The sequence below is a fragment of the Callithrix jacchus genome, chromosome 8 (assembly GCF_049354715.1).
Source record: "Callithrix jacchus isolate 240 chromosome 8, calJac240_pri, whole genome shotgun sequence".
NCBI classification, from domain to species: domain Eukaryota; kingdom Metazoa; phylum Chordata; class Mammalia; order Primates; family Cebidae; genus Callithrix; species Callithrix jacchus.
Window position 1 is genome coordinate 103,879,668 of NC_133509.1, and position 25,292 is coordinate 103,904,959.

At 51.7% G+C, this 25,292-nt stretch overlaps 1 protein-coding gene across 10 annotated transcripts in view; it reads right to left on the reverse strand.

The window, feature by feature from the left end:
* Positions 1 to 25,292, reverse strand: part of ACTN1 (actinin alpha 1) — a 109,044-nt gene that overhangs the window by 13,617 nt on the left and 70,135 nt on the right. For all 10 annotated transcript variants that reach the window (XM_035260809.3, XM_078335233.1, XM_035260808.3 and 7 more), the window contains exons 4-11: positions 21,911 to 21,997; positions 19,727 to 19,814; positions 19,083 to 19,161; positions 15,489 to 15,570; positions 13,345 to 13,430; positions 4,136 to 4,228; positions 2,530 to 2,760; positions 970 to 1,117 (exon numbers count right to left, since the gene is read on the reverse strand). In XM_035260809.3, coding sequence (XP_035116700.3) covers positions 970 to 1,117; positions 2,530 to 2,760; positions 4,136 to 4,228; positions 13,345 to 13,430; positions 15,489 to 15,570; positions 19,083 to 19,161; positions 19,727 to 19,814; positions 21,911 to 21,997 — 894 coding nt within the window. The remainder of the gene's footprint in view (positions 1 to 969; positions 1,118 to 2,529; positions 2,761 to 4,135; positions 4,229 to 13,344; positions 13,431 to 15,488; positions 15,571 to 19,082; positions 19,162 to 19,726; positions 19,815 to 21,910; positions 21,998 to 25,292) is intronic.

Sequence of the window (25,292 nt, forward strand, 5' to 3'; positions counted from 1 at the left end):
GCTACCAGTCACCAAACACAGGGGCTGCTAGGAGGCAGCATGGAACCGTCCCTCCCCCAGCGCCACAGGAGCCAATCCTGCTGACACCTCAGTTCAGGACTTCTGGCCTCCTGAACTGTGAAGAATACACCATGTTTGTGATAACTTGTTTCAGAAGCCCTGGAAACCAGGAGGGCATAGCATCCTCCGAACTTCACAAATGAGGAGACCGAGGCCTGGGGTGAGGTCATCAGTCCACATCACACTGCTCCTCAGGGGCACAGTCAGGACTCCAACCCAACCTGACTCACTCCAGGAGGAAGACTCAATTAAGGTGAAAAGAAAAATTCAACATGAACACCCAGGGCCAGACACAGTGGCTCACGTCTATAATCCTAGCACTTTGGGAGGCCGAGGTGGGCAGATCACCTAAGGTCAGGAATTTGAGACCAGCCTGGCCAACATGGTGAAACCCTGTCTCTAGGGGCATAATGGCATGTATCTGTAGTCCCAGCTACTAGGGAGGCTGGGGCAGGAGAATCTCTTGAACCCAGGAAGCAGAGGTTGCAGTGAGCCGAGATCCCGCCATTGCACTCTAGCCTGGGCAATAAGAGCAAAACTCTGTCTCAAAACCGCCCACCCAAAAAAACAAAGTGACAGTCTGGGGGTACAGCTCGGGGGGAGAGCATGTGACTGCAATGTGAACACTCACACAGCACTGCGCTGTGCAGGAACTCTCCTCAGAACTTCATATGTGTTCACTGACTCGATTCTCATAAGCCTGTGAGGTCGGTACTATTGTTATCCCCACTTTACAGATGAGGAAGCTGAGGTGACCAGAAGGCTAATGAATTTGTCTAATGCCACAGAACTAGTAAGAGGCCAAATGAAACAAACAAAAAGCAAAGAAGAATGGTGTAGTAGCTGCTGGCTGGGCTGGGGAGCAGGAAAGTGAAGCCCTGGGGAGGCAGGAGGCTGGGCTGGCCTCACCGTCCGTCCAGGCCTCGTGGATGGAGGCCTTCTGCCGGAACTTCTCTGCCAGGTGGTCCAGTCGCTCCAGCCTCCGGATCTCGTTCAGCAGCCACTCCTCATAGCCCTTCTCCACCTGCTCCAGGCAGCCCCAGGCATTGTTGATATCCTGTGGGGACGGGAGGTACAAGGTCAGGGGCTGGCTCAGGCCTAGCTTCAGTTCCCCTGACCCCCTAGACCCCTGAAGGTGCCCCATGCCTTCCAGGAAGAGCCTCTTCCCTCTCTGCCCCACATCCACCCCAGCCAGGCTGCCCCACCCTCCCTTCCATCTCCCACTGGTATTTTCTGGGCTCCCAGGAGCCAGGCCTCCTGGCAATGCATGGGACTTGCATCTACATTGGTCACCTAGCTATGGGACTTTGAGAATCGAGCCCTGTGGGGAAAAAGCCCCAGGCTCTCCCTGACTAGGACTGGCTTCAGACAGGACTCTAACCGATCACAGGGGTCACACATGTGCCAAGGAAAAGGGCCCCCCAGGTAAACAGAGCAACAATGAATGAGGCAAGCAGACACTGGAGCTGTCCAGCCTCCCCAGGGTCCTGGATCCATTCATGGACTCAGGCCTCTGGGCAGTAGCCTGGAGCCTGCAGGGACCACGGCCTGGGCGAGCTGGCCAGAATTCTGGGAGGACAGATGCTGAGTGCAAATCCACACACCCCTTCTGACAGGGCCTCCAGTGTGTGCAAGGGTGCTCGGCTGGGCAGTCGCTGGGGCTGCACCCTGCAAGCTACTGTCTCCACCACATGCCCCCAGGCCAAGCCACATCCCCAGAAAGGGCACTTTATCCAATTCTCATAGAGCACCGTTAGGCTAGCAGTGGCTCTGGCCACCTAAAAGCTACTGATTCAGTCTTTGAGCCCAGAAGTGACTGCAATTTTCCAAACTGTATACACACTTGCAATGTTTTCTCCCTCGACCCCCTGGGCTGCTCTCTCCCCGAAATGCCGTCTGGCTTTCGCCCTCCCTTCTAGACCTGCCGTGTGCCCAGGACGCTCCTATTACTCTTCACTGAAGGTCGAATACTCTGTCATAGCACATTTGTTACATTTTCTTCTGTGTGTTTCGCTGGCTTATGGAATTTTTTCCTAAGTTGTGGGGACAGGGTAAAAGGGGATGAATTTTTAAAAATAACCTAAAAGAAGAGTATTGGCCGGGTGCAGTGGCTCACGCCTAAATCACCTTAACTATGATTCAATTATGCCGTTTGGTTCAGGGTGTCAAAAACATTGTGTTTACAGGGATGATTTTTTGCTAGAGGGGGTCTGGTAGCACTGGGGTGGTCTGGGGTAGATGCTCAGGGGCCTCGAAGGGCCAGCTTGGCCCAGAGCAATCTGGTCAGAGGGGGCTGCCCCACATGGCCGAGTTTGGGCTTGAGCCTGAGTGGACTTCTGGAGCAGTGTATGTAGGTGGAAGCAAACACGCCATCCCTGCCCCCATGATGCTAAATTTGACCATGAATAGGAACAGCTCAGAGGTGGAGGCCATCCAGTCTGGGGGCCCACGATCACCCCCAGTGCTCACCGAGACCATCCTGCCCTCGGAGGGCATGAAGGCAGGCCGGTTGCTGAGCCGCAGCTTGGTCTGCAGTGTGTTGAAGTTGATCTCCAGCTGGCACTTCTCTTGCACCTTGGGAGGCTTGTGCAAGCGCCGGTAGTCCCGGAAGTCCTCCAGCTTTTGCTGCATGGCGTGCATGGTGTTCTCAGGCACCCGGTTCTCCAGCCACGGGATGGTGCGGCGGATCCACTCCAACAGCTAGGGCAGGAAGGTGGTGGGGGGCGGGGGTGAGGATGCAAGGAGGCAGTGTGCTCGGACCAGCTTCCCTCTCCCAGCAGCCCTTCCCACATGGAGAAGGGGTCTCTCCTGATGGCACACTCCTTCCCAATTACCATCCTACAGCATTCCCAGGCCATGAAGCCAGGCTGCAGGGTGTTCCCTCTGAGAATCACAGGCTTTGTGAAGCCTGGCTACTAGGGTACATCAACTCATAGTCACGTCCCTCAATCTCCCTGCTTTGCTAAGGGAAGACCCATAGACCTGGTGGGAAGACAGTGCATCTAAAAGGTGGGAAGGAGACCTGGATTTTGGCACCAGGTCCTAAATGGCTGGGCTTCAGTTTCTTCATCTATACCATGGAGGGGGTTAACAGCTGTTTCTGGAGGTCCTTGCCATCTGACTTCCTAGGAATCTAGAATGTGGGTCTCTGACTTAAAAGGGAAGAGGCTGGCTTCTGGGCAGAGAGCTGGCCTGAAGCACAAGCAGGCATGGCCTGGACTGTTTTCCTTGAGCCAAGATGATGGTGGTGGAGAAGGTGGAGGAGTACACATGGCAATAGGAATACGCTGAACACTTGTGGAGGCCAGCACACCGCACACATGGACTCCTCTGAATAATCACAGAAACACTATGGGGCTAAGGGCTGTGATCATCCGCATGTTACAGAGGAGGCAACCAAAGCACTACCAGGTCCTGTAACTTGCCAAGGCGACCCAGCTGGAATGGCAAAGCAGAAATTCAAACCCAGGCACTTGGGCTCCAGAACCTGGGTTCTTACTATGCTGGGCAGCAGATCCACCAACAGGCTGGGCAGAGCAGCTCAAAGGGCTGAATTCTTTGAGGAAGAGGAGGCTTCGCCCAAATGTAGCCAATGGCAGAACAGGAAACCCAGAACTGTGCGATCCTGTCCCCTGAAAATTAGGGGATAGCCATGACCTTTCAGTAGCTGCTATGCTAGCCTGAGCCAGCACTAATTTACCACAAACCCTTCCGTCTCAGAACCAGATGTGCTCCTTTTCTTACTGAAGCAAACCTCACAGACTAAGAGTACACAAGGCTGGAGAGAGTTTTAACATCCCCTGGCTCAACTCTTACTTGACAAGTGAAAAAATAAAGAAGACCCTGAGAGGCGAAGGGATATCCTAGGCTCACTATAGCCCAGGGACTGGCTTCTGCCTCCACCTCAATACTTTCTGAGATCGCCACAACAGAGCTCAGGCTGCCCTGGACCAGCTATATTGAGATCACAGACTGTGCCAGCCTGGGACTACACTCCAAGGAAAGAATTGGAAGTACACGTTCTGGAGGACCGACTCTTGCTAGAGTCAGGCCAGGTGAACCCAGGGGTACCCACATCACTGGCCAGCTTCTCGTAGTCTTCCATAAGCTGCTCGTTCTCCTGGTTGACGGCCAACACCTTGCAGATGCGATTGGCTGCTGTCTCCGCCTGGCAACAAGACAGACAGAGTCAGACCAGCCAGCCCCAGCAGGAGGGGGCCTGGTACACACCTGTGCTGACAAAGCCCCTCCCACCCTTGCAGCTCCCAGTGGTTGGAAGGAAGCTCCGAAGGCTGTGAGGTCACATTCCTCCTCTCTCCTTACCATTTTCCTTGCCAGCCCATGGCCAGGTCCCACATGTCAGGTGAGCCTGGTCAGAGGTCTTAGTTGCTGAACTGGGCCCCTGGAGAACAGCCTGAGTTTAAGGCCCATCGTGCATGTTGAGAAGAAACTAATCCAATGGCTGATATGATCAAAACACTCAGGCCAGGTGTAGAGGTGAGGAAATTCATGCCCATGCTGGAATTCCAAGTGGAGGCACTGGAATTGCAAGGCTTAGGACTTTAGTCTGGATTTTCCAGGATCTTAGAGATGTGGGATTTCAAATCTAGGAGTCCTGGGATAAAGTGCTGACTGAGAAGTCGTGGGGCCTCTCAGGATCCCTGCAGACTATCCCAAGGGTCTTGGCCTGAAGCCTGAAGCACTTTAGAGAAAACTGATAGACCCTCTACTGCACCAAAGTCCAGACTTCCGGATCAACCAAGTAGGGGCCCAACGCCCAGTGCCCAGCACAGGCCCCTCCCACAGCTAAGCACACATCATGCACTGTGTTCTGGGCTAGCAGGAACCCACGATGGGCCTCAGCAGCAAGGGAACAAATGAGGACTGAATGGCAATCCAAGGCAAAGGCCAAGAAACCCTAGGGGAGAGCGCCTTCTGCAGCTGTGGGGGCTACTGTACCCCTAACACCAGCAGGCACCCAGCACTCCTAAGTCCACTTCGAATGGGTGGTTTTCAAATCCAGCTGTGTTCTTGTGCACATTCCAACTCTACATCAAGGGAAGTGAACTCAAAGCCTTTTGGGGGCCACGGGGTAGAACAGAAGAAAGCCTGGGGGTTGGAGAAGATGGTATCTGTGAGAAGACAGACTGGCATCCTGGGACCCTGGAGAAGGGTGCCCTGTAGATGAAAAATGATCCCTGGATTAAGGGGTCGAAAGCCAGGACTCACAACTGGTTAATGAACAAGACAAACCAGGTTTCAGCTGCAGCACAATGAACTGAGGCTGGTCATAAGGAAGAGCTTCCTGAGAATGAACGTGCTTAGAATTGGAAGGAATGACTAAGATGGGAGATGTAAATGTTTTTTCCTTGAAGAACTTCTCAAATAAGACATACACCCACCAAATCATGCGCTTTGTGGATGACTGTGCTGGGTGTGTGGGGGCAGGGGGCAAGGGGGGATGAGATCATCCCAAGGGCCCAGTCAAAAACACAGTCAAGGTCAAGGGAGGCATGCCCTGCAGAGCCAGGTGTCAGAGTGGGTGGGGAGAACCAATAAGGAGAAGGTGGGAATGGCTAGAGGGTGGTCTAAGAGCCCCCTGAGGTGAGGACTTTCAGTCCCGATTCTCAAGAAACTGAGACATCCTGGCAGGGCACAGTGGATCACGCTTGTAATTCCAGCACTTTGGGAGGCCGAGGTGAGTGAATCACAAGGTCAGGAGTTCAAGACCAACCTGACCAACATGGTGAAAACCCATCTTTACCAAAAATACAAAAATTAGCCAGCGTGGTAGCATGCGCCTATAATCGCAGATACTCAGGAGGCTGAGGCAGGAAAATCGCTTGATCCTGCGAGGCAGAGATTGCAGTGAGCCAAGATCATGCCACTGCATTCCAGACTAGTAGATAGACCAAGACTCCATCTCAAAAAAAAAAGAAAAGAAAAAGGAAACTGAGACATCTTTAGGCCCTCATCCCCTGCCCCCAACTCAACGCTGTCCTAGAGATCTCATGGCCGCTTCTCACCCACAAGTCCTGACTGATTGCCATTTCTCTCAAGAACTAACAGGCACCCACGGGGAATCCCAAGAAGCAATGAAAAGGGAAATGCTTTTCCTGGAGCCTGTCCAGAAGACGTGGAGCCCCAGAAAGCTAGCAGGGCCATGGGAACCGGGCCAGCAGCCTCATGGGGCTGGCTGGGGAGCAACTAGCCAGAAGCCCCAGCCTACTTCCCTTGAGGGCTGGGGCAGGGGGCTGCAGAGAGACCGCATGTCCTCCTCCAGGCTGACATTTTTGTGAGGATTTGCCACCTCTGCAGACTATGCCAGAGATGTACCACTTAAACAGCTGAAACTCCTTGGCAGCTACTCATCATGGCACGAAGCAGCTGCAGCTGTGATTTTCATGGATGAATCCCCCTTCACCTTGCTACTCTCTGGATCCATCAGCTCAGTGCTCATAAACTCTGATGTTGCCAATTTATCAAACTGGCGGACTGAGGTCTGCATTGGTGGGATTTTACACGTGTCCCGTGGGACCTCGAGAGCCTCACCCATCCCCAAGAGCCTGCTGACTACTTCAGGGTCAAAAGGGCTCCCTTCTGGATGAAGTCTGGGGGAGATTCCGGGTGGGTTTCCTGGGGACTTTCCATAAAGATCCAACCTCCCTCCCAAGCTTGAGTCTCAACCACCTGTTCCCAGGCTGGCCTCCCCAGGAGAGTGACTGAGAATACCCTCTATATACAGCGGACCAGCCTTCAGAAATCACACACAATTGCCATGGGGGCCCTAGAGCGCTTTCTGTATGGCAGGCCAGCCTACAGATGCCACTGGGGCTCCCTTGAGGGACAGGCCAGCTCCCACAGTACCTCTAGCAAGCAGGTTCCTGGAGTCCAGATTTGAGTTTTCTAAAAAAAAACCACAGCAGAATCCTCAGAACCTCATCTCCCCCCTTTCTCTCACAGCCTGACTTCCCCCAACAGGGGGAAGAAGCCCATTGGCTGGTGGGGTTGGACCTGCTTCCACAGCAGTCCCTTGATGGAGGTGGCTTCATCACCCATCAGCCTCAGCCTGAGAAGTAAGATGAGGTCAGGTGGGAAGGCCTGGCTTAGTCAGGCCCATGGGACGTAATCCCAGGAGCAGAAGGAAAGACTGTTGGGGGTGACAGGCCTTCCCCATCACCCCAAATTCCTGGTTTTCTAGCTTTTTCCTCTCATGGCTACAAGAACCCCATGAACTCTGAGGCATCTAGGAGAGAAGCACCCAGAACCGCCGAGTACCTAAAGAATCTCAAAGACACCGCTTTAGTCCAGAAGTTTAAAGGAGAGATTTGTTCTAGGGGAGGAAATATTCCTTTCCTGAGAAACTCAGGAACTGAATGAAGCAACTTCAGAAGAGAAACCTGGGCTTCAGGCTATTCCTGAAGAGGAGATGGGCTACTCTGGACCCCAGCAAGAAGAATCAGATGCCCTAACATGAGATAATGTGACAGATGGAACAGATAATTGATGGGTGGAGAAAATTTTCTCAGGAAATGAGCAAAATGTTGCTTCCAAGGGCAAAGGAGAAGACTAGAAATCTGTGTTTCCTGTCCCTTTGTATTTTCACGGTTTTTGTTTCTTTCTTTTTTGCGACGGAGTCTCGTTCTGTCATCCAGGCTGGAGTGCGATGGCGCGATCTCGGCTCACTGCAATCTCCACCTCCCAGGTTCAAGGAGTCTCCTGCCTCAGCCTCCCAAGTAGCTGGGATTACAGGTGCGCACCACCACATCTGGCTAATTTCTGTATTTTTAGTAGCGATGACATTTCACTGTGTTGGCCAGCTGGTCTCCTGACCTCAGGTGATCCACCAGCCTCGGTCTCCCAAAGTGCTGGGATCACAGGCATAGCCACTGCACCCAGCACAAATTTTCATGTTTTTTATGACCTACTTCAAGCTGCGCTATTATACAACTTAACATACAATACAATATAACTGTTGTATATTCAAGAGTTATTTTAAGATACGAACTATTATTATCCCTGGAGTACTTAGCTATCCCAAGTCAAACTGTTACCTAATAATCAGCATCCAATTGCCTGGTACAGGCACCATCTAGAGAGGAACTGTCCCCAAGGTAACATCCAAACACTCAAATGTGGCCGGATGACATGCTGTGGCTCACCACCCACAACCCACAGATTCACGTGAATGCCACAAGGACCTCCTCTATGTCCTCTTTAGCCAAAAATGTTCCCAAATCTAGCTGGACCTGTTCATTTTCTTCTTGCCACAGCTGTCCACTGCCCAGTCTTCCTTTTTGTCCTGAGTCAGCCACCAAGCCCAAGGTTCCTGCTAAGAGAGCCCCAAATCAGCAGGGATCTCAGACCAGGCATCCGAGCTTTCTCATGGTGGGTGGGCAGGAGTGGATGACCAGGCAGAGGGGAACTGGCCCCTCTCCTCAAACAGCTCTCACCTCGCCAACCTCCTCTCCTACCTCAGGCTCCACCTGCACACCCCAAAGCTTCTGCACAAGCTGCGGCCGCCTCCCTCCACAACACTGTCTGCCCCTTACCAAGCCCTTGCTAAGCCTTCCGCCCATGGACCCTCTTGTCAGGTTTCTGCTGCTTGAGAAAACCTTGGTGGTCTGTAGTCCTGTGGCTGCACCCGCCCTGCTCAGGTCTGGGGTGGGGCAGGGCAGAACAGCACACAGGTCAGACCGCAGCCCCTGCCAGCTCCTTGATTTACGGTTTGCCCAGATGGCTCACGAATTTCTCTCAGATCGAGTCCATGCCTTCAAGCATTATTTCTCAGGAACAGCAGACCATGAACTCTAAAACACGAGCTACATACACAAAATCTTCATGCTCTCCACCCATTCTAAGTCCCTGTAAGGGAAGAGGAAGGGAGAGGAAAGCAGAGGAAGAATTAGAACCAAAACCCACCTGTCAAACAGCGGTTGGTCCTCATCGAATAAGTGAAATCAGTACACAGACTCACACAGCATGTGCCTGCACAGGCCCACGAGCTGTGCACCATGTGCACACACGCATTAGGCGCTGCAGCCTTTCTGTTCCACCGTATGAGGTTGAGTGACAGAAAGACAGTGGAGAGGATGGAGGGCACTGTGCATGGGTTTTGGAAGATTTCCCCCATCAGTGCCAGTCCCGAGACAGACAAGACAGGAGTGTGAGAGTCAGGAGGAGTCCTCCTCCTCCATCAGCCCCACCACAAAAGGCAAGGCAGGGGTTCCCCCGATCCTGCTCAGCTCCAAGCAGTTGCCTTAGACATGGTGGGAGCAACTCTGGGTCAGACCCCTGACCAGGACATGAGAGGACGACCACCACCACCACCAACCCAGCTGTGACCTTGCCCTCAGGTGTGGACAAAAGCAGCGTGAAATGGTTGCAACAGGGATGAGTGAAAGGGAGGAGGGCATGGGAAGGAGGGGCATGAGATTTGGGAGGGGGAGCAGGCTGTCACCCACACCCCACATACAACCCTCACACACACAGCACTTCCCTTCACACCACACACACACACACCACTTGCCACATTACACACCACACACACACACCTCACTCTACACCTCACACCACAAACACACCCCACACTCTATGCCTCACACCCACAGCACACCACACACACACTCCGCACTCTACGCCTCACACCCACAGCACACCACAAACACACCCCACACTCTACACCTCACACCCACAGCACACCACACACACACTCCGCACTCTACGCCTCACACCCACAGCACACCACAAACACACCCCACACTCTACACCTCACACTGCACTTCACACCCACAGCACACCACATACCCCGCTCTACACCTCACACCCACAGCACATCACACCCTCCACACCACACACTCTACACCTCACACTGCACTTCACACCCACAGCACACCACATACCCCGCTCTACACCTCACACCCACAGCACACCACACACACGCCACACCTCACACCCACAGCACCACACACACATCCCACTCTACACCTCACACCCACAGCACACCACACACTCCACACTCTACACCTCACACCCACAGCACACCACACACCCCACACTATACCTCACACCCACAGCACACCACACACCCCACACCCACAGCACACCACACCCTCCACATACCACACACACACATGCCACACCTCATACCACACCACTCCATGCCTCACACCCACAGCACACCCCTCCACACCACACACACATACCACACAACTCACACCACACCCAGACCCCACATACCTCATATACACATACCTCACACACCACACCCTTCCACACCATTCCCAAACCTCATGCATGCACACCTCCTACACAACACACACACAACAGAGTCCCCACACCCATACACCCCCTCACACACACACACCCCCCCTCACACACCAAATCCAACCATACACACACCACACCTCACACATCCACCCCATACCCACACCCCCATACCGGGCATCTCACCCACCACACCTCCCACCCCACACTCACCTCAAACCACACACGCCTCAGAGCCCCATGCCCATGCACACCACGCACACCCTCACACCCACTTCACCCACACGCATCTCACACTCCCTTCCAGGCTTTGTCACCAGCCAGGACACAGAGAAGGCTTCAGAGACAGGGAAGGCCAGCGTGGGCGGGCATGAAGCCCAGAACAGATCCCTGAAGGAGGAGAGAGGATAGAAGAGGAGGAAAGGGCTTTGGGAAGAGGGAAAGCCCACAGCAGAGCTCAGCCTTGCCATGGACACAGGCAGGTGCTTGCCCATGGCTATCAGGCCAGAAGGCCAATCAAGGCAAGGGAGAGAAGCTGCTCATGCTCGGCTGCAAGGGGCCAGGGAGGCCACAGGAAGAGCAGCCGGAGAGGTGGGAAGGACAAAGAGGACATGGAAGGAAGGCCAGAGGAGGGGCTGAGAGGGGCTGGCAGGCTGAGTGGACACCTATGAGAAGGAGCCTCCAGACGGGGCTGCTCTCCTGTCTCTGGCCCGCACCAGTGAGCCCTGGAAGGAAGGTCAGGAGGGTCTTGGGCATCCAACCGGGCAGGGAACAGGGCTGCTGCCAGCCCATATGGTGTCTCTGGATCATTTTTAACCTCTTCCCCAGGGCACTTCTACTGGGAAAATGTCCTACTGATTTTGTTAGAAGACATTTTCACTGCCATCTACAGGATCAATTAGTAATCAATATTTAAATCTCCATCTACCACCACACACACGGCATTCGTGTGCAGTCTGCAACCTGCACAACTATCCATGGCAGCCCGGTTGGGAAGCATCAGGCAGGGCTCTGGCCCGGACACCCTGGAGAAGGCAGGAAGACTTCTCCCTGCTGTGGCTGCTGGCTAAATTTGTGAGGATGGCCTTGCTCAAGCAGGAAGGAGGGAGAGAGAGGGTGGGAAGAGATCCTGGATTTTTAAGGAAATAGCACCGCCAAGATCTGTGCTGCCTGGAATAAGGACTCTGGATGCGAGGTGCAGGGAAGAAGCTGAGACCACAAGCTTCTTTCCCGCTTGTGGTATCCGCTATGCCCAGGGCATAGGGACAGAGACATGGGAGGTCATTCAGAGGCTGGGGTTCTCTGGCATCTTCAAGTGTCCTGGCCAAAGTTCAGAGTCCTGTCCCCCTGCAAGAGGAGGAGGGGCTTCTCTAGTCCCTCCTTCCATCCCAGGGCCTGCTGCTGGGGTGTCCAGGGAGGACGGAAGAGGTGGGCAAGAGGGGAAAGTGGAGGAGGCCGAGGGAGAGCTCACCTTCTGCGCACCCGAGAAGGCGTGGCCGTGACATGAAACATTAGGTCACACGGCCTTCCCATCCGGCCTTAGCGTGCCTACACATCTGCACAGAGAAGGAGAAGAGGTTGAGAGGAGAAAGTAGGCAGCGGCAGCAGCACAGAATAAACCCAAACAGCCAAGGTGGACGGAGAGGACACAGACAGACAGACAGACGGACAGAAAAGGAGGGAATGAGCGGAAAGAGAAAAAATGAGATAGTCAGGGAGGAAGGGAGAGGGTGGGAGGTGAGCAGAGTCTGAGGCAGGGATGGCACAGGGGAGGTAGGAGAGGGTGGGGCTCCCATCATGCTTTTGTTTTGTTTCGTTTTGTTTTTGAGGCAGAGTCTCATTCTGTCACCCAGGCTGGAGTGCAGTGACACAATCTCACTGCAACCTCCGCCTCCCAGGTTCAAGTGATTCTCCAGCCTCAGCCTCCCGAGTAGCTGGGATTACAGGCGTGTACCACCATGCCCAGCTAATTTTTGTATTTTTAGTAGAGACAGGTTTTCACCATGTTGGCCAGGCTGGTCTCGAACTCCTGGCCTCAAGTGATCTGCCTGCCTCGGCCTCCCAAAGTGCTGAGATTACAGACGTGAGGCACCACACTCGGCCCCATCATGTATCTTAAGACAGTCACTCAGACGCTATGCGGAGGGCAGGAGATCTGCATGAGACGTGAAGGTTCTGTGTTCATGGCAATGTTGTGCTGCTTCTGGGGTCCTGCCTGCCAGGGAGGTCTGGGGGAGGGGTGTCTGCTGCCTAAGGCTGGTGATGAAAATGTTCAAATCTTCAAAGTCTGCAGCATCAACAGTGCCCTCTAGTCGTGGTACCCTTGTGTGGTGTGGAACCTGCACGACTGGACTGTAACCTCAGGCCTCCCGGAGCAAAACTGGGCCAGGACACTTGAAGGGACTCCCAGCTGCCCACCCCATCTCCGTTCCAGAGGTGCTGCTTTTGTCTGAGAAGAGAGCGCAGCATGACCGCATGTGAGTCCCCAGCAGGATACAGGAGAAGGCACCAGAGCCCAAAGGGGCTGAGGACAGATCTAAGTCATGCCCGTGAGCAGGAGAAAGGTGGGGCTTTGTGATGCCTTTGCCAAGTGGGTAAGTGAAGACAGGAGGTGGCCCCCAACATTGGCTCTCTAAGGGAACCCCAGCTGCTCTGTCGAGCCAGGGGCTTCAACAGAGGTGGGCATAGAAGGGCTGCTCCTGCCCACCTTCCAGTAGCCCAGAACTACCCAGGCTGCCACATGCACACAGCCCTTCCTGCTTAAGCCAGTCATCTGGGTCCTAGAAGGGGAGCCGTTGCCCAATTTTCTTGTTCCCAGTAGAAGATGAGAGAGGGAGATGGGTGGGAGAGGAGCCGGGTAAGAACAACACACCACTTCAGAACCAGGGGCTGCCTCTGTCCAAGAGACCAGACCATCCAGGTACCTGTCACCAGGAGAGGCAGGGTGGGCAGGAGGGCATGATTTGGGGTCCAGCAGGAGGTGTGCTGGGCATGGAAGGAGCAGGGGGCCCCGGGTACCTTCTGGGCTCCAGAGAAGGCGTGGTAGAAGCTAGACACATAAGTCATGATGGCTTTCTCATCCGGTCGGGCAGTTCCAACGATGTCTGTCAAGAAAAATGTGGAGTTAAAGCCAGCTGGTTCCAAGAACACCACACACCCGCGATGTGATGCAGAAAGCAGCTCACTGCACCACCAAGTCTTCTTGCCAAAAAGTTGAGCCCAAATCTAACCAGCCTTTGGCATTAACTTCTGCTTATGAAAATCTAAGTAGAGGAACACGTGCATGAAATGAAGCCCCAGTGAGGCAGACAAACCCAGGATAAGGAATTTCCTACAGGACAGCAGGCCCCGTTCCTCCCACAAGTTCAATGGCAGGAATAAAAGGGGTCACAGGGAGGAGAGAAGTGCTACAGACGGGAAAAGATGCCGGAAACACAGCTGAACGCCAGTATGGAGCTAGTTTGGATTCTGATGAAAACCAACCAACCCTCCAAGAAATGTCTTAGGGAATTAGGGAAATTTGATTATGAACTGGGTATCAAAAGGAATGATCAATTTGCTAAAAGTAAAAACTTTGTTGTTGCCTAAGAAAACAACTCTATTTTTAAGGTATGTATTCAGAGGTGTGCAGTGGTAAAATGACGTGAGATCTCAGAATTGCTTTAAGATACTTCAACATAGAAAATAACAAAAAAATAAAGGGTGACAAGACATCCATACCATTTTTTCTGGGTGATGGAAATAGGAAAGCTCATTATGTTGTTCTTTTTTTGCTTTTGCCTGGGTTTTTAGTGTGTGAAAATTTTCCTAATGACCTTTTGAAATTTAAAAGCCACTGATGGCTTTGGGAGGCCCAGGCAGATCACTTGAGATCAGGAGTTTGATACCAGCCTGGCCAACATGGCGTAATCCTACCTCTACTAAAAATACAAAAGTTAGCCAGGCGTGGTGGCGGACACCTGTAATCCCAGCTACTCAGGAGGCTGAGGCAGGAGAATCGCTTGAAACAAGGAGGCGGAGGTTACGGTGAGCCGAGATCACATCATTGAACTTTAGCCTGGGTGACAGAGTGAGACCCCATCTCAAAGAAAATTAAAAAAAAAAAAACAACCACTGGTGGCGCAGAGGAGCAGGGAGCAATTCTGGACCCCACCATTGTCTTTTCCTGTCCCCAAACCTCTTTCTGGCCCCTCAACACTGAGCAGCTGGGGCCAAGGAGAACACATGGGGGAGCAACTGTGGAGAGTCAGGCTCCTCCCAAGGGGCAAGGGCAGAGGTAGGACAAGAAGACCCAGCCTGACCCCAGCCTGGAGCTGCCAGCCCTGGCTTCATGAGCCCACAGCCCCCTATGTGCTCAGATGCTTCCCTTCCCCCCACAGCCCCTTTCACCCCATCAGAACTCCTCTGCACAGCGACGGCAGGGTTAGTAGCCAGGAAGAACTGGGTTTCCAGCCCCAGGCCCAATCTTTGGTGAGGATGTTCTAGCATCAAACCCTGAACCTGTACCCATCCAGACGTCCTGGCTAGCAGCATCTGGGACATCAAGGCCTCAGTGAGGAACAGAAAAGTCAATATTCAACTTGGGCCCCCTCCTTCCCTACATGGAAGCCACTTCCTCTGGCTAGGATCTGCCCAGCAAGTCAGAACTGGACACTTCCACTACTGAGAAAGTCCAGGCCATGGCTCTCTAGCACCCTCCTCAGAAGGCACTAGAAGGTTACAGACACAAGCAAGTACCATGCCCAGCCAGCCCTAGTCAGAGCTGGGCCATAGAGGAAATGCTAAGACAACCCAGGGCTCAGAGGGTTAGGACAGTGTACCTCTCAGCTAGGGGAACTTCTCATCCCAAACTGTGCTGGACAACAAGGACACACTCTCCCACATCCCAGCACCCACTACTCTGACTCCAAGGCACAGATGAGAACCATCCTCAGGCAATCAATGAAAGAACAGCCCCTAAGCCCTTTGTAGGATCAGCTGACACCTCTCCCTCCGAATCTCAGGGAATGATGGAAGAATCCCCAAGAGGCTGCGATCCTCATGCTCCTTAACTGTGGTCCCAGAAGACTAGGCCTCCTCCTGTCCAGCCCCGGACTGCTGGGGTCCACCCCTTCTTAGCCACTGGGCATAGGCAAGAGACACGGAAGAAGAGTGCCTTTCACCTTCGGCATCCAGCATCTTGGGGATGTCCAGGTATTTCTCTGCCACGTCAAAAGCCGTGTTCAGATTTGTGAGCGGATCATCCTACAGGGAGAAAAGGAGGGAGGGATGTTACAGTGAGAGCCATGACAAGTCACTGGCTACTCTCAATTGTGTGGTCACCCAAACTGGAGAGCAGAGGGGACTTTCTCCCAGCCCCAGCTCAGTCCGCAGGGGGCAGCACCAGATGCAGAAGGCTGGTCACACTAATGGGGCTCACTAGTTGGGGGTTTAAAGCCTTCTCTTTCCCCCTTCAAGCTTCAGATTGTCAGGAAAATGGGCAAAGGGTATTAGTCTGCAGCCTGAGTCAAGGGTAGGAAAAAGCTGCTAAGAAATGTGTGCTAGGGGCCAGGTGTGGTGGCTCTCAACTGTAATCGCAGCAATTTGGGAGGCTGAGGTGGGCAAATCACCGGAGGTCAGGAGTTCAAGACCAGCCTGACCAACATGGAGAAACCCTGTCTCTACTAAAAATACAATTAGCTGGGCATGGTGGTGCATGCCTCTAATCCCAGCTACTTGGGAGGCTGAGACAGGAGAATCACTTGAACCTGGGAGGCAGAAGTTGTGGTGAGCTGAGATGGTGCCACTGCACTCCAGCCTGGGTAACAAGAGTGAAACTCCATCTCAAAAACAAAAATGCATGCTAGGAGCAGGGCACTGGCCCAGTCACCAAACATCCTGGCTTCTGGTTTCAGCTCTGCCTCCAGCCAGTGGGACTTGTAGGCAGCTAACCTGACCTCAGCTTCTATATCCATAACTCAAGAGTTGGACTAGTTCTAAACTCTGAACTAGTCAAGGTTTGGAGCAGGAGCCTCTTTGGTGCTCACATTCCATGAAATTTGGGGGCTCCTTTAAATAGCCACAGTGTTGGACTGTTCTGGCTCCTGCTACCTTCTCAAGAACACTTAGCGGGGATCGGCGAGGATGCTGAGAAGCTGTAATCCTTGTGCAATGAAGGCAGCGTAAACGTAGGTGGAATGTCAAATGGTACAGCTGCTGTGAGAACAGGATAGCGGTTCCTCAAAAAATTAAACATGGGGTTACATGGTCCCACAATTCCACTTGTGAAGAGATACTCAAAATAATTGAAAGCAAGTTCTCAAAGAGATAGTCATTCGTCCATTGCTCATGGCAGCCAAGAGGTGAAAGCAATACAAGTGGCCATCAGTGGATGAACAGACAGCAGATGCGGTGACACGTATAATGGAATCTTTTCAGCCTTAACAAGGTGGGAAATTCTGACACATGCTGCAACGTGGATGAACTTTGAGAATGTTATGTTAGGTGAAATAAGCTGGATACAAGGGTATACAGGCCAGGCAAGGTGGCTGACGCCGGTAATCCCAGTACTTTGGGAGGCCGAGGCAGGCAGATTACCTGAGGTCAGGAGTTCTAGACCAGCCTGGCCAACACGATGACACCCCGTCTCTACTAAAAATACAAAAATTAGCTGGGTGTGGTGGCGTGTCCTGGCTACTCAGGAGGCTGAGTGGGACTGAACCTGGGAGGCGGAGGTTGCAGTGAGCCGAGATTGTGCCATTGCACTACAGCCTGGTTGACAGAGCAAGACCCCTTCTCAAAAAAAAATTATAGAACCTATTCTGTGATAGTTATACCTGTTTACTAAGGGCTGCTGGAAGCAATATTAAACCTCTCCTGGCCATCGAGAAGCCCTTCCTGGAGGCCGAGGCAAGGCAGGAGCTATACTGGACAGTGTGCTCTCCAGTGTCAAGGTGAAGTACACACACACACGTCCAGCCGCTCCTTGAAGTCCCCCCGTGCCAAGAGGTTTGAGCAAGACAAGCAACCTTCCAACCCCAACTCCAGGTCACCAACTGGGGACATGGGAAGGGCCTTTCCCTGGATGGCCATGCCACACAGCCTCTTGGCACCAAGATGGACCAAGAGGAAACCTGGAGAGTGCGGTCAGAGGGAACCTGGAGAGTGTGGTCAGAGGGAACCTGGAGAGGGTGGTCAGAGGGAACCTGGACAGTGCGGTCAGAGGGAACCTGGAGAGGGCGGTCAGAGGGAACCTGGACAGTGCGGTCAGTGGGAACCTGGACAGTGCGGTCAGAGGGAACCTGGACAGTGCGGTCAGAGGGAACCTGGAGAGGGCGGTCAGAGGGAACCTGGAGAGGGCGGTCAGAGGGAACCTGGAGAGGGCGGTCAGAGGGAACCTGGAGAGGGCGGTCAGAGGGAACCTGGACAGTGCGGTCAGAAGGAACCTGGACAGTGCGGTCAGTGGGAACCTGGACAGTGCGGTCAGAGGGAACCTGGACAGTGCGGTCAGAGGGAACCTGGACAGTGCGGTCAGAGGGAACCTGGACAGTGCGGTCAGAGGGAACCTGGACAGTGCGGTCAGTGGGAACCTGGAGAGGGCGGTCAGAGGGAACCTGGAGAGGGCGGTCAGTGGGAACCTGGAGAGGGCGGTCAGAGGGAACCTGGAGAGGGCGGTCAGTGGGAACCTGGACAGTGCGGTCAGAGGGAATCTGGACAGTGCGGTCAGAGGGAACCTGGACAGTGCGGTCAGAGGGAACTTGGACAGTGTGGTCAGAGGGAACCTGGAGAGGGTGGTCAGAGGGAACCTGGACAGTGTGGTCAGAGGGAACCTGGACAGTGCGGTCAGAGGGAACTTGGACAGTGTGGTCAGAAGGAACCTGGAGAGGGTGGTCAGAGGGTCCAGGAGGGAACCTGCAGAGTGGTCAGAGGGTCCAGGAGGGAACCTGCAGAGTGGTCAGAGGGTCCAGGAGGGAACCTGGAGAGGGTGGTCAGAGGGTCCAGGAGGGACCCTGCAGAGTGGTCAGAGGGTCCAGGAGGGAACCTGCAGAGTGGTCAGAGGGTCCAGGAGGGAACCTGCAGAGTGGTCAGAGGGTCCAGGAGGGAACCTGCAGAGTGGTCAGAGGGTCCAGGAGGGAACCTGCAGAGTGGTCAGAAGGTCCAGGACAGGCTTCTCCAAGGTCCAGGGCAGTGTGTTCCAACCACCTCAGACCCTCAGAACCACCATGAGGCTAGAAGCACAGCTCCCACCCCCTCATCTGTCTCCGCTCCACACACCCGCTCAAGAAAATCACTAGCTTCATGCTGAAGGCGGGAGTGAAACCAAAAGAAAATCCCCCAAACTTAAGCAATAAAGGAAAGCAACCCACGAGGGGGGGACAAGCTGCCCAGGACCGCATGGCAGCTCAAGGACAAGGTGAGGATGAAACGTCTCTTAGAATATGCGATGTTTTAAATTATGAAAATAGTGTCTCCCCCTTACAAATCCAAGAAAAACAGAAGGGAGAAACACCATGTATCATTCCATCCCTCTGACAAAGCTGCTGCCACAGCTATGCTATTTTTCCTTGTGGGCTGTGTATGTGTTCAAGTACACACACCACGCACAAGGGTACGGTAGCTGCCCTCATGGGGAAGGTGCTTTTCTCGTCACCTTGAGTTGGGGCTCTGCCGTAGTCTAAGAGGCCAACGCCACTCAGGTTGGACCATGGACTGTCACAAAAGGATCCTAGTCCTGCTCTTTTCCCACCCTACCCACCAGGGACCAGAAGCACACATACCTTCCGCAGCTTCCCATAGTCAATCAGCTCAGGCCGGTGTCGGTGGATCAAGGCACAGAAGCCAAGGCCATCCTTCCAGCTGCCCGGGGAGAGAGAAGAAGGGGCAGCTGGTCAATGGGGCTGAACAAATGGGCAGCCAAGCACTAACCGGGGCAAAGCAGGAGTCTCCTGGACTCCAGAGGGATAGACACACAGAGCTCTCTGGGGCAGGAGTTAGAAGACAGGATGGGAAGGGCCATTTCTTCCTGCCACAATCCCAGGCACTGGGCTCAGGACTTTGCGGGCAGGTTGCCAAGTTGAGATAAACCTGCCACATCCAACCCTCCCCCACCACCAAGGCCTATGGCCCTAGTCTGCTGTTCCAGAGCCCTGGACTGGGACTTCCTGGAATTTTCCTTGGAGGCACTCCCAGGAGCAAAAGCATCAACCAAAGGTATATCAGGCAACAGCCCTGTCTTAGACACTGCAGAGAGAGAGACGGGGGATTCAGAGGAACGGCCACATCCCCTTCCCAAAGAAAGCTGCTTCTTCCCCCAACGCACTCCACTTTGTTCTAAGCTGAGACTGACCCAGCCAAGGGGGTCTGGGAGCTCGTGGGAGAGGCGGCCAGGTTCTGTGAGAGCCCCTCGGCCCCCAGCACTCACCTTATGTGGAAGTTCTGGATGTTGACGTTTTTGTAAGGAGCTGTCTTTCTCTGACACCACAAGAGCAGCCCTTCCTTGGCTGAAGTCTCTGTGGGGAGGGGAATGGGCAGTGAGGTCAGAGGGCTGATTCAGTGGGGGTAGGGAAGGGCACCAGGTCATGGGAGGCCCCACGGTGACCCCTAGATGCCAACCCCGAAGCCACTGAAGGAGGACCCCTGGCCATCAAGTCTTTCCCTTGACAAAGTTTGAGAAGTTCTTTGAGAAACAGAAAACACCAGCTGAGAAGCTTTTCAGAGCTAGTTGTGTGACACATGTAAATTTTGAGACGGCAGCTTTTCAAACTTCAAGAATTATCCCCCCTACTTTCTATTATTCAAAGAAATGGTAATGATACAAAATAAGTCGGCAACCTCTATCAGGTTGGGGAGGAAGGTTTGATTGGTCTAGGAAAGCTACACATCCAGGGGTCTCCAGACAGGGGATCCCACAGCCTAGGGGATGCACACAGCTGAGTGAGAAGAAAGCACTGGGACTCCTATATAGATTCTGTTTTGATCTAAAAAATGAGGTTTCCTTATATTTACTACATGGATCAATACTGCTGCCATCTGTGGGTTAAGCAGCCATGTGTCTGTGAGGTTAGGCAGGCAACTGAGGGGGCTCATGGAGCTCCTAGCACAGAAGAGATTGCAAACCACACTACCCGCTGATATGCTTTGGCTGTGTCCCTGGTCCAAATCTTATCTTGAATTGCAGCTCCCACAATTCCCACATGTTGTGGGAGGGAATTGGTGGGAGATAATTGAATCGTGGGGGCTGTTTCTCCCACACTGTTCTCATGGCAGTGGGTAAGTCTCATGAGCTCTGATGGTTTTCTAAGGAATTTCCTTGTGCTCCTGGCTCTCATTTTCTCTTTGCCAGCCATCATATAAAAGGTCCCTTCACTCTCTCTTGCTCTTTCACCATGACTGTGAGGCCTCTCCAACCATGTGGAACTGTGAGCCCATTAAACCTCTTTTTCTTTATAAATTACCCAGGCTTGGGTATGTCTTTACCAGCAACATGAAAATGGACTAATACACCCCTACGTTCATGCCTGTGAACTGGAGGTTAAGGTACCCAGTGGACTGGATTCAGGAATGATCTCAATTATTTTCAATGCACAAAACAGACTTTAAAATGACATTCAAGCGTTCCTACAAATACCGTAACTACCTAAGCAAAAGCAGACAATGTAAAAATCGCCAACGCTAATGCTTCTGCTTAGCTTAAGCTCTTCATCAGCTAAATCACAAGATTAATATAATGATGACTTCAGAGCTGACAAGAAGTCCACCCAAAAGAATCAAAATCATCAAGAAGGCTATTTGAGAAATGGATTTACATCCATTATCATTAACAAGAACCGCACTCCAGTTGAGTACTACGGCCCTCTTTCACCCTAAATACCAAGTACCTATAACCCAAACTTGGACCTCCGCATTGCTGTATCACAGTGTCAAACCAAGATTTCCATCACAAAGCAGCTGAACTGAATCCACGTGGTTTTCATTAAGAAATTCATTTGATTAAAAAGTTTATGATTTCTATGACATTGAAACAAATTTTAAAAATACCTCCATCTCATCTTGCAAGTTTGTTTCAGTATGTGTATTTTATCACATGCACAGAAATACACAACTATTATCATGCAAGATAAATACATGAATCGCAGATGTAAAGCTCAAAAACTACCCTAAGTGTGGAATCAAGTTTAGAGATCACTTCTCCAGACCATGACGGACCTTACAGATCTGGGAAGTGACCACTAGAGGGTGCTATGGAAGCAAAGTAGAGGATGGGGTTAGCACGCCTCCTGGCACTTTCTCCCAGCAGCTGGCAACTATTTCCCCCGAACAACCCAAGAGCCAGGTGGGTTTTCCAATATACTTCCCCATGGCAGCCTTGGGCTTTCCCAAAGTGGGGAGTTTCCCTGGGGCCAACATGTCTATGAGAATCAGAATGGCAAATACTTCTTTTTTCTACATTGAATGGAAGAGAGGGCTGATAGCCAATACATGAGCAAGAAGCCTGGGACATGGCCCCTGATCAACATCCATTGCGCTGGATGCCGGAGTTCTCCAGGCTAACCCCAGGGAGGAAGATGAGATGGTGATGGCAGAATGGAACAAAGCAGAAACCTACCTTCCACAGAGATGTCCTGGATGGCAAAGCGCAGAATGATGGTCCAGATCATGCCCAGGGTCATCTTCACATTCCCATCCACGATTTCTACAGAAACAGCAGCAGCACGCATCAGGAATGGCCTCAGCGGGGATGGAATTGACACTTCCTCAGCATCCACAGCACCCCATGCCCCATGCTAGGAATCAAAGACTCCAGAGCTCTACTTCTAGAGGGTACACCAGGGTTTTGGCTTGTTTTTGAGACAGGGTTTTGCTCTGTCACCCAAGCTAGAGTGGAGTGGTGCAATCATGGCTCGCCACAGCCTCCAAATCCTGGGTTCAAGCGATCCACCCATCTCACCTTCTTGGGTAGCTGTGACTACCGATAGGCCACCACACCCAGCTAATTTTTTAAAATTTTTTGTAGAGACAGGGTTTTACTATATTGCCCAGGCTGGTCTCGAACTCCCGGGTTCAAATGATCCTTCTACCTTGGCCTCCCAAAGGGCTGGAATGACAGGCATGAGCTAACATGCCTGGCCTGGATGTTTCTTAATGTTAATACAATAACTGTGACGGGTGCCAGAAGAGAATTCTATCTGGCGCACAAAAATGGTGTGATCAATCCTACTTGGAGACAGTGGGCATATCAAGAAAGGCCACAGAGAAGCAGGTATTTGAAATCTTGATCTGTGTCCCCAGCCTGATAAAGAAAAGGGGGAGAATTTCTTTTTTTTTTTTTGAGACGGTCTTGCTCTGTTGCCAGATGCCAGGCTGGAGTGCAGTGGCGTGATCTTGGCTCACTTAACTCCCGGGTTCAAGCAATCCTCCTGCCTCAGCCTCCTAAAATAGCTTGGACTACAGGCACGTGCTACCACGCCCAGCTAATTTTTGTATTTTAGTAGAGATGGGGTTTCACCATGTTGGCCAGGATGGTCTCGATCTCTTGACCTTTTGATCCGCCTGCCTTGGCCTCCCAAAGTGCTGGGATTACAGGCGTGAGCCATTGTGCCCAGCCAGAAAAGGGGGAGAATTTTGTAGGGCTGAAGGCCCTACAGAGTTGTAAGGTGTCCCTTATGCTGTGCTGAGGTGCAGGATCCAAGAAATAAAGAGATAGGACACAGTAGTGCAAGGAAAATGCAGCTGGGCTTGAGGGGATTTCTAAGCAATCACAAATGTTCTGGCAATTCCGTAAGCTGGGGCTCTCTGGGCAATCACAGCTCTCAAAATAGCCACCCAGATGTGGAAAAACAGTGGAAGAGAAAGTCACAAACTTCAAGTTTTGTAAATTGCCATCTTGAACCATCCACTGACTCAACCGCACAATGCCATTAGTTTGGATATTAAAACAGATTTAAAAAAAAAAAATCAAACAGCTTCAAGATCAAACTAAGAGATAACTCACTATATTTAGTCTAAGCAGTACTTTTTAGACTTTCAGATGCTACGAGTTCTATGAAGTAGATTTTCTCTTTTTCCTTTTCTCTGTACGAGGCCTAAAACCAGAGAATGCAACATAAATAAGCCCTATTTTAAGGAGCCCGGTACATGGAGCAATTTATGGTCTTGTGGTTGAACAACTGATACTCAAATGTAGATTCCTTATCCCTTCATCACCTGCCTTCAGACCAGGAGATGGTAATCTGGTCCATGGTAAGACACATTTAGTTAAGAGTAAGGTACCCAAAGAACATCTTATTTTTTTCCTACCTGCAACACTAATTTTAGGGGAGACCCAACAGAACTATGAGAAGGATCAATTTCTAGGGAGTCCTGACCCTACTAGGATTTGCATCTAGTAGATGCAAACCCTGAAACAAGAGTGGATTTCCATTAAGGACGTTATACTAACATCTTAGCCCCTTTCCCAAAAGTGAGGGCAACACTGTGTGCTGCTCCACGACCAGCAGGCTGTAGTCCATGGAGAAGTGTTTGGCCATAGCCACCTTCCATGGGGGTAGGTAACCCACTGAGTCTGCATGGGATGCTGAGCAAAGGAAGAAGTGTCCACTTTGGACATGGACTAGGATGTGAAGAAGTGTTCACTTTGGACATGGACTAGGATGTGAAGAAGTGTTCACTTTGGACATGGAATAGGATGTGAAGAAGTATCCACTTTGGACATGGACTAGGATGTGAAGAAGTGTCCACTTTGGACATGGAATAGGATGTGAAGAAGTGTTCACTTTGGACATGGACTAGGATGTGAAGAAGTGTTCACTTTGGACATGGACTAGGATGTGAAGAAGTGTTCACTTTGGACATGGAATAGGATGTGAAGAAGTATCCACTTTGGACATGGACTAGGATGTGAAGAAGTGTTCACTTTGGACATGGAATAGGATGTGAAGAAGTATCCACTTTGGACATGGACTAGGATGTGAAGAAGTGTCCACTTTGGACATGGAATAGGATGTGAAGAAGTGTTCACTTTGGACATGGAATAGGATGTGAAGAAGTATCCACTTTGGACATGGACTAGGATGTGAAGAAGTGTCCACTTTGGACATGGAATAGGATGTGAAGAAGTATCCACTTTGGACATGGACTAGGATGTGAAGAAGTGTTCACTTTGGACATGGAATAGGATGTGAAGAAGTGTCCACTTTGGACATGGAATAGGATGTGAAGAAGTGTTCACTTTGGACATGGAATAGGATGTGAAGAAGTATCCACTTTGGACATGGACTAGGATGTGAAGAAGTGTCCACTTTGGACATGGAATAGGATGTGAAGAAGTGTTCACTTTGGACATGGAATAGGATGTGAAGAAGTATCCACTTTGGACATGGACTAGGATGTGAAGAAGTGTCCACTTTGGACATGGAATAGGATGTGAAGAAGTATCCACTTTGGACATGGACTAGGAAGTGAAGAAGTGTCCACTTTGGACATGGAATAGGATGTGAAGAAGTGTTCACTTTGGACATGGAATAGGATGTGAAGAAGTATCCACTTTGGACATGGACTAGGATGTGAAGAAGTGTCCACTTTGGACATGGAATAGGATGTGAAGAAGTGTCCACTTTGGACATGGAATAGGATGTGAAGAAGTGTTCACTTTGGACATGGAATAGGATGTGAAGAAGTATCCACTTTGGACATGGACTAGGATGTGAAGAAGTGTCCACTTTGGACATGGAATAGGATGTGAAGAAGTATCCACTTTGGACATGGACTAGGAAGTGAAGAAGTGTCCACTTTGGACATGGAATAGGATGTGAAGAAGTGTTCACTTTGGACATGGAATAGGATGTGAAGAAGTATCCACTTTGGACATGGACTAGGATGTGAAGAAGTGTCCACTTTGGACATGGAATAGGATGTGAAGAAGTATCCACTTTGGACATGGACTAGGATGTGAAGAAGTGTTCACTTTGGACATGGAATAGGATGTGAAG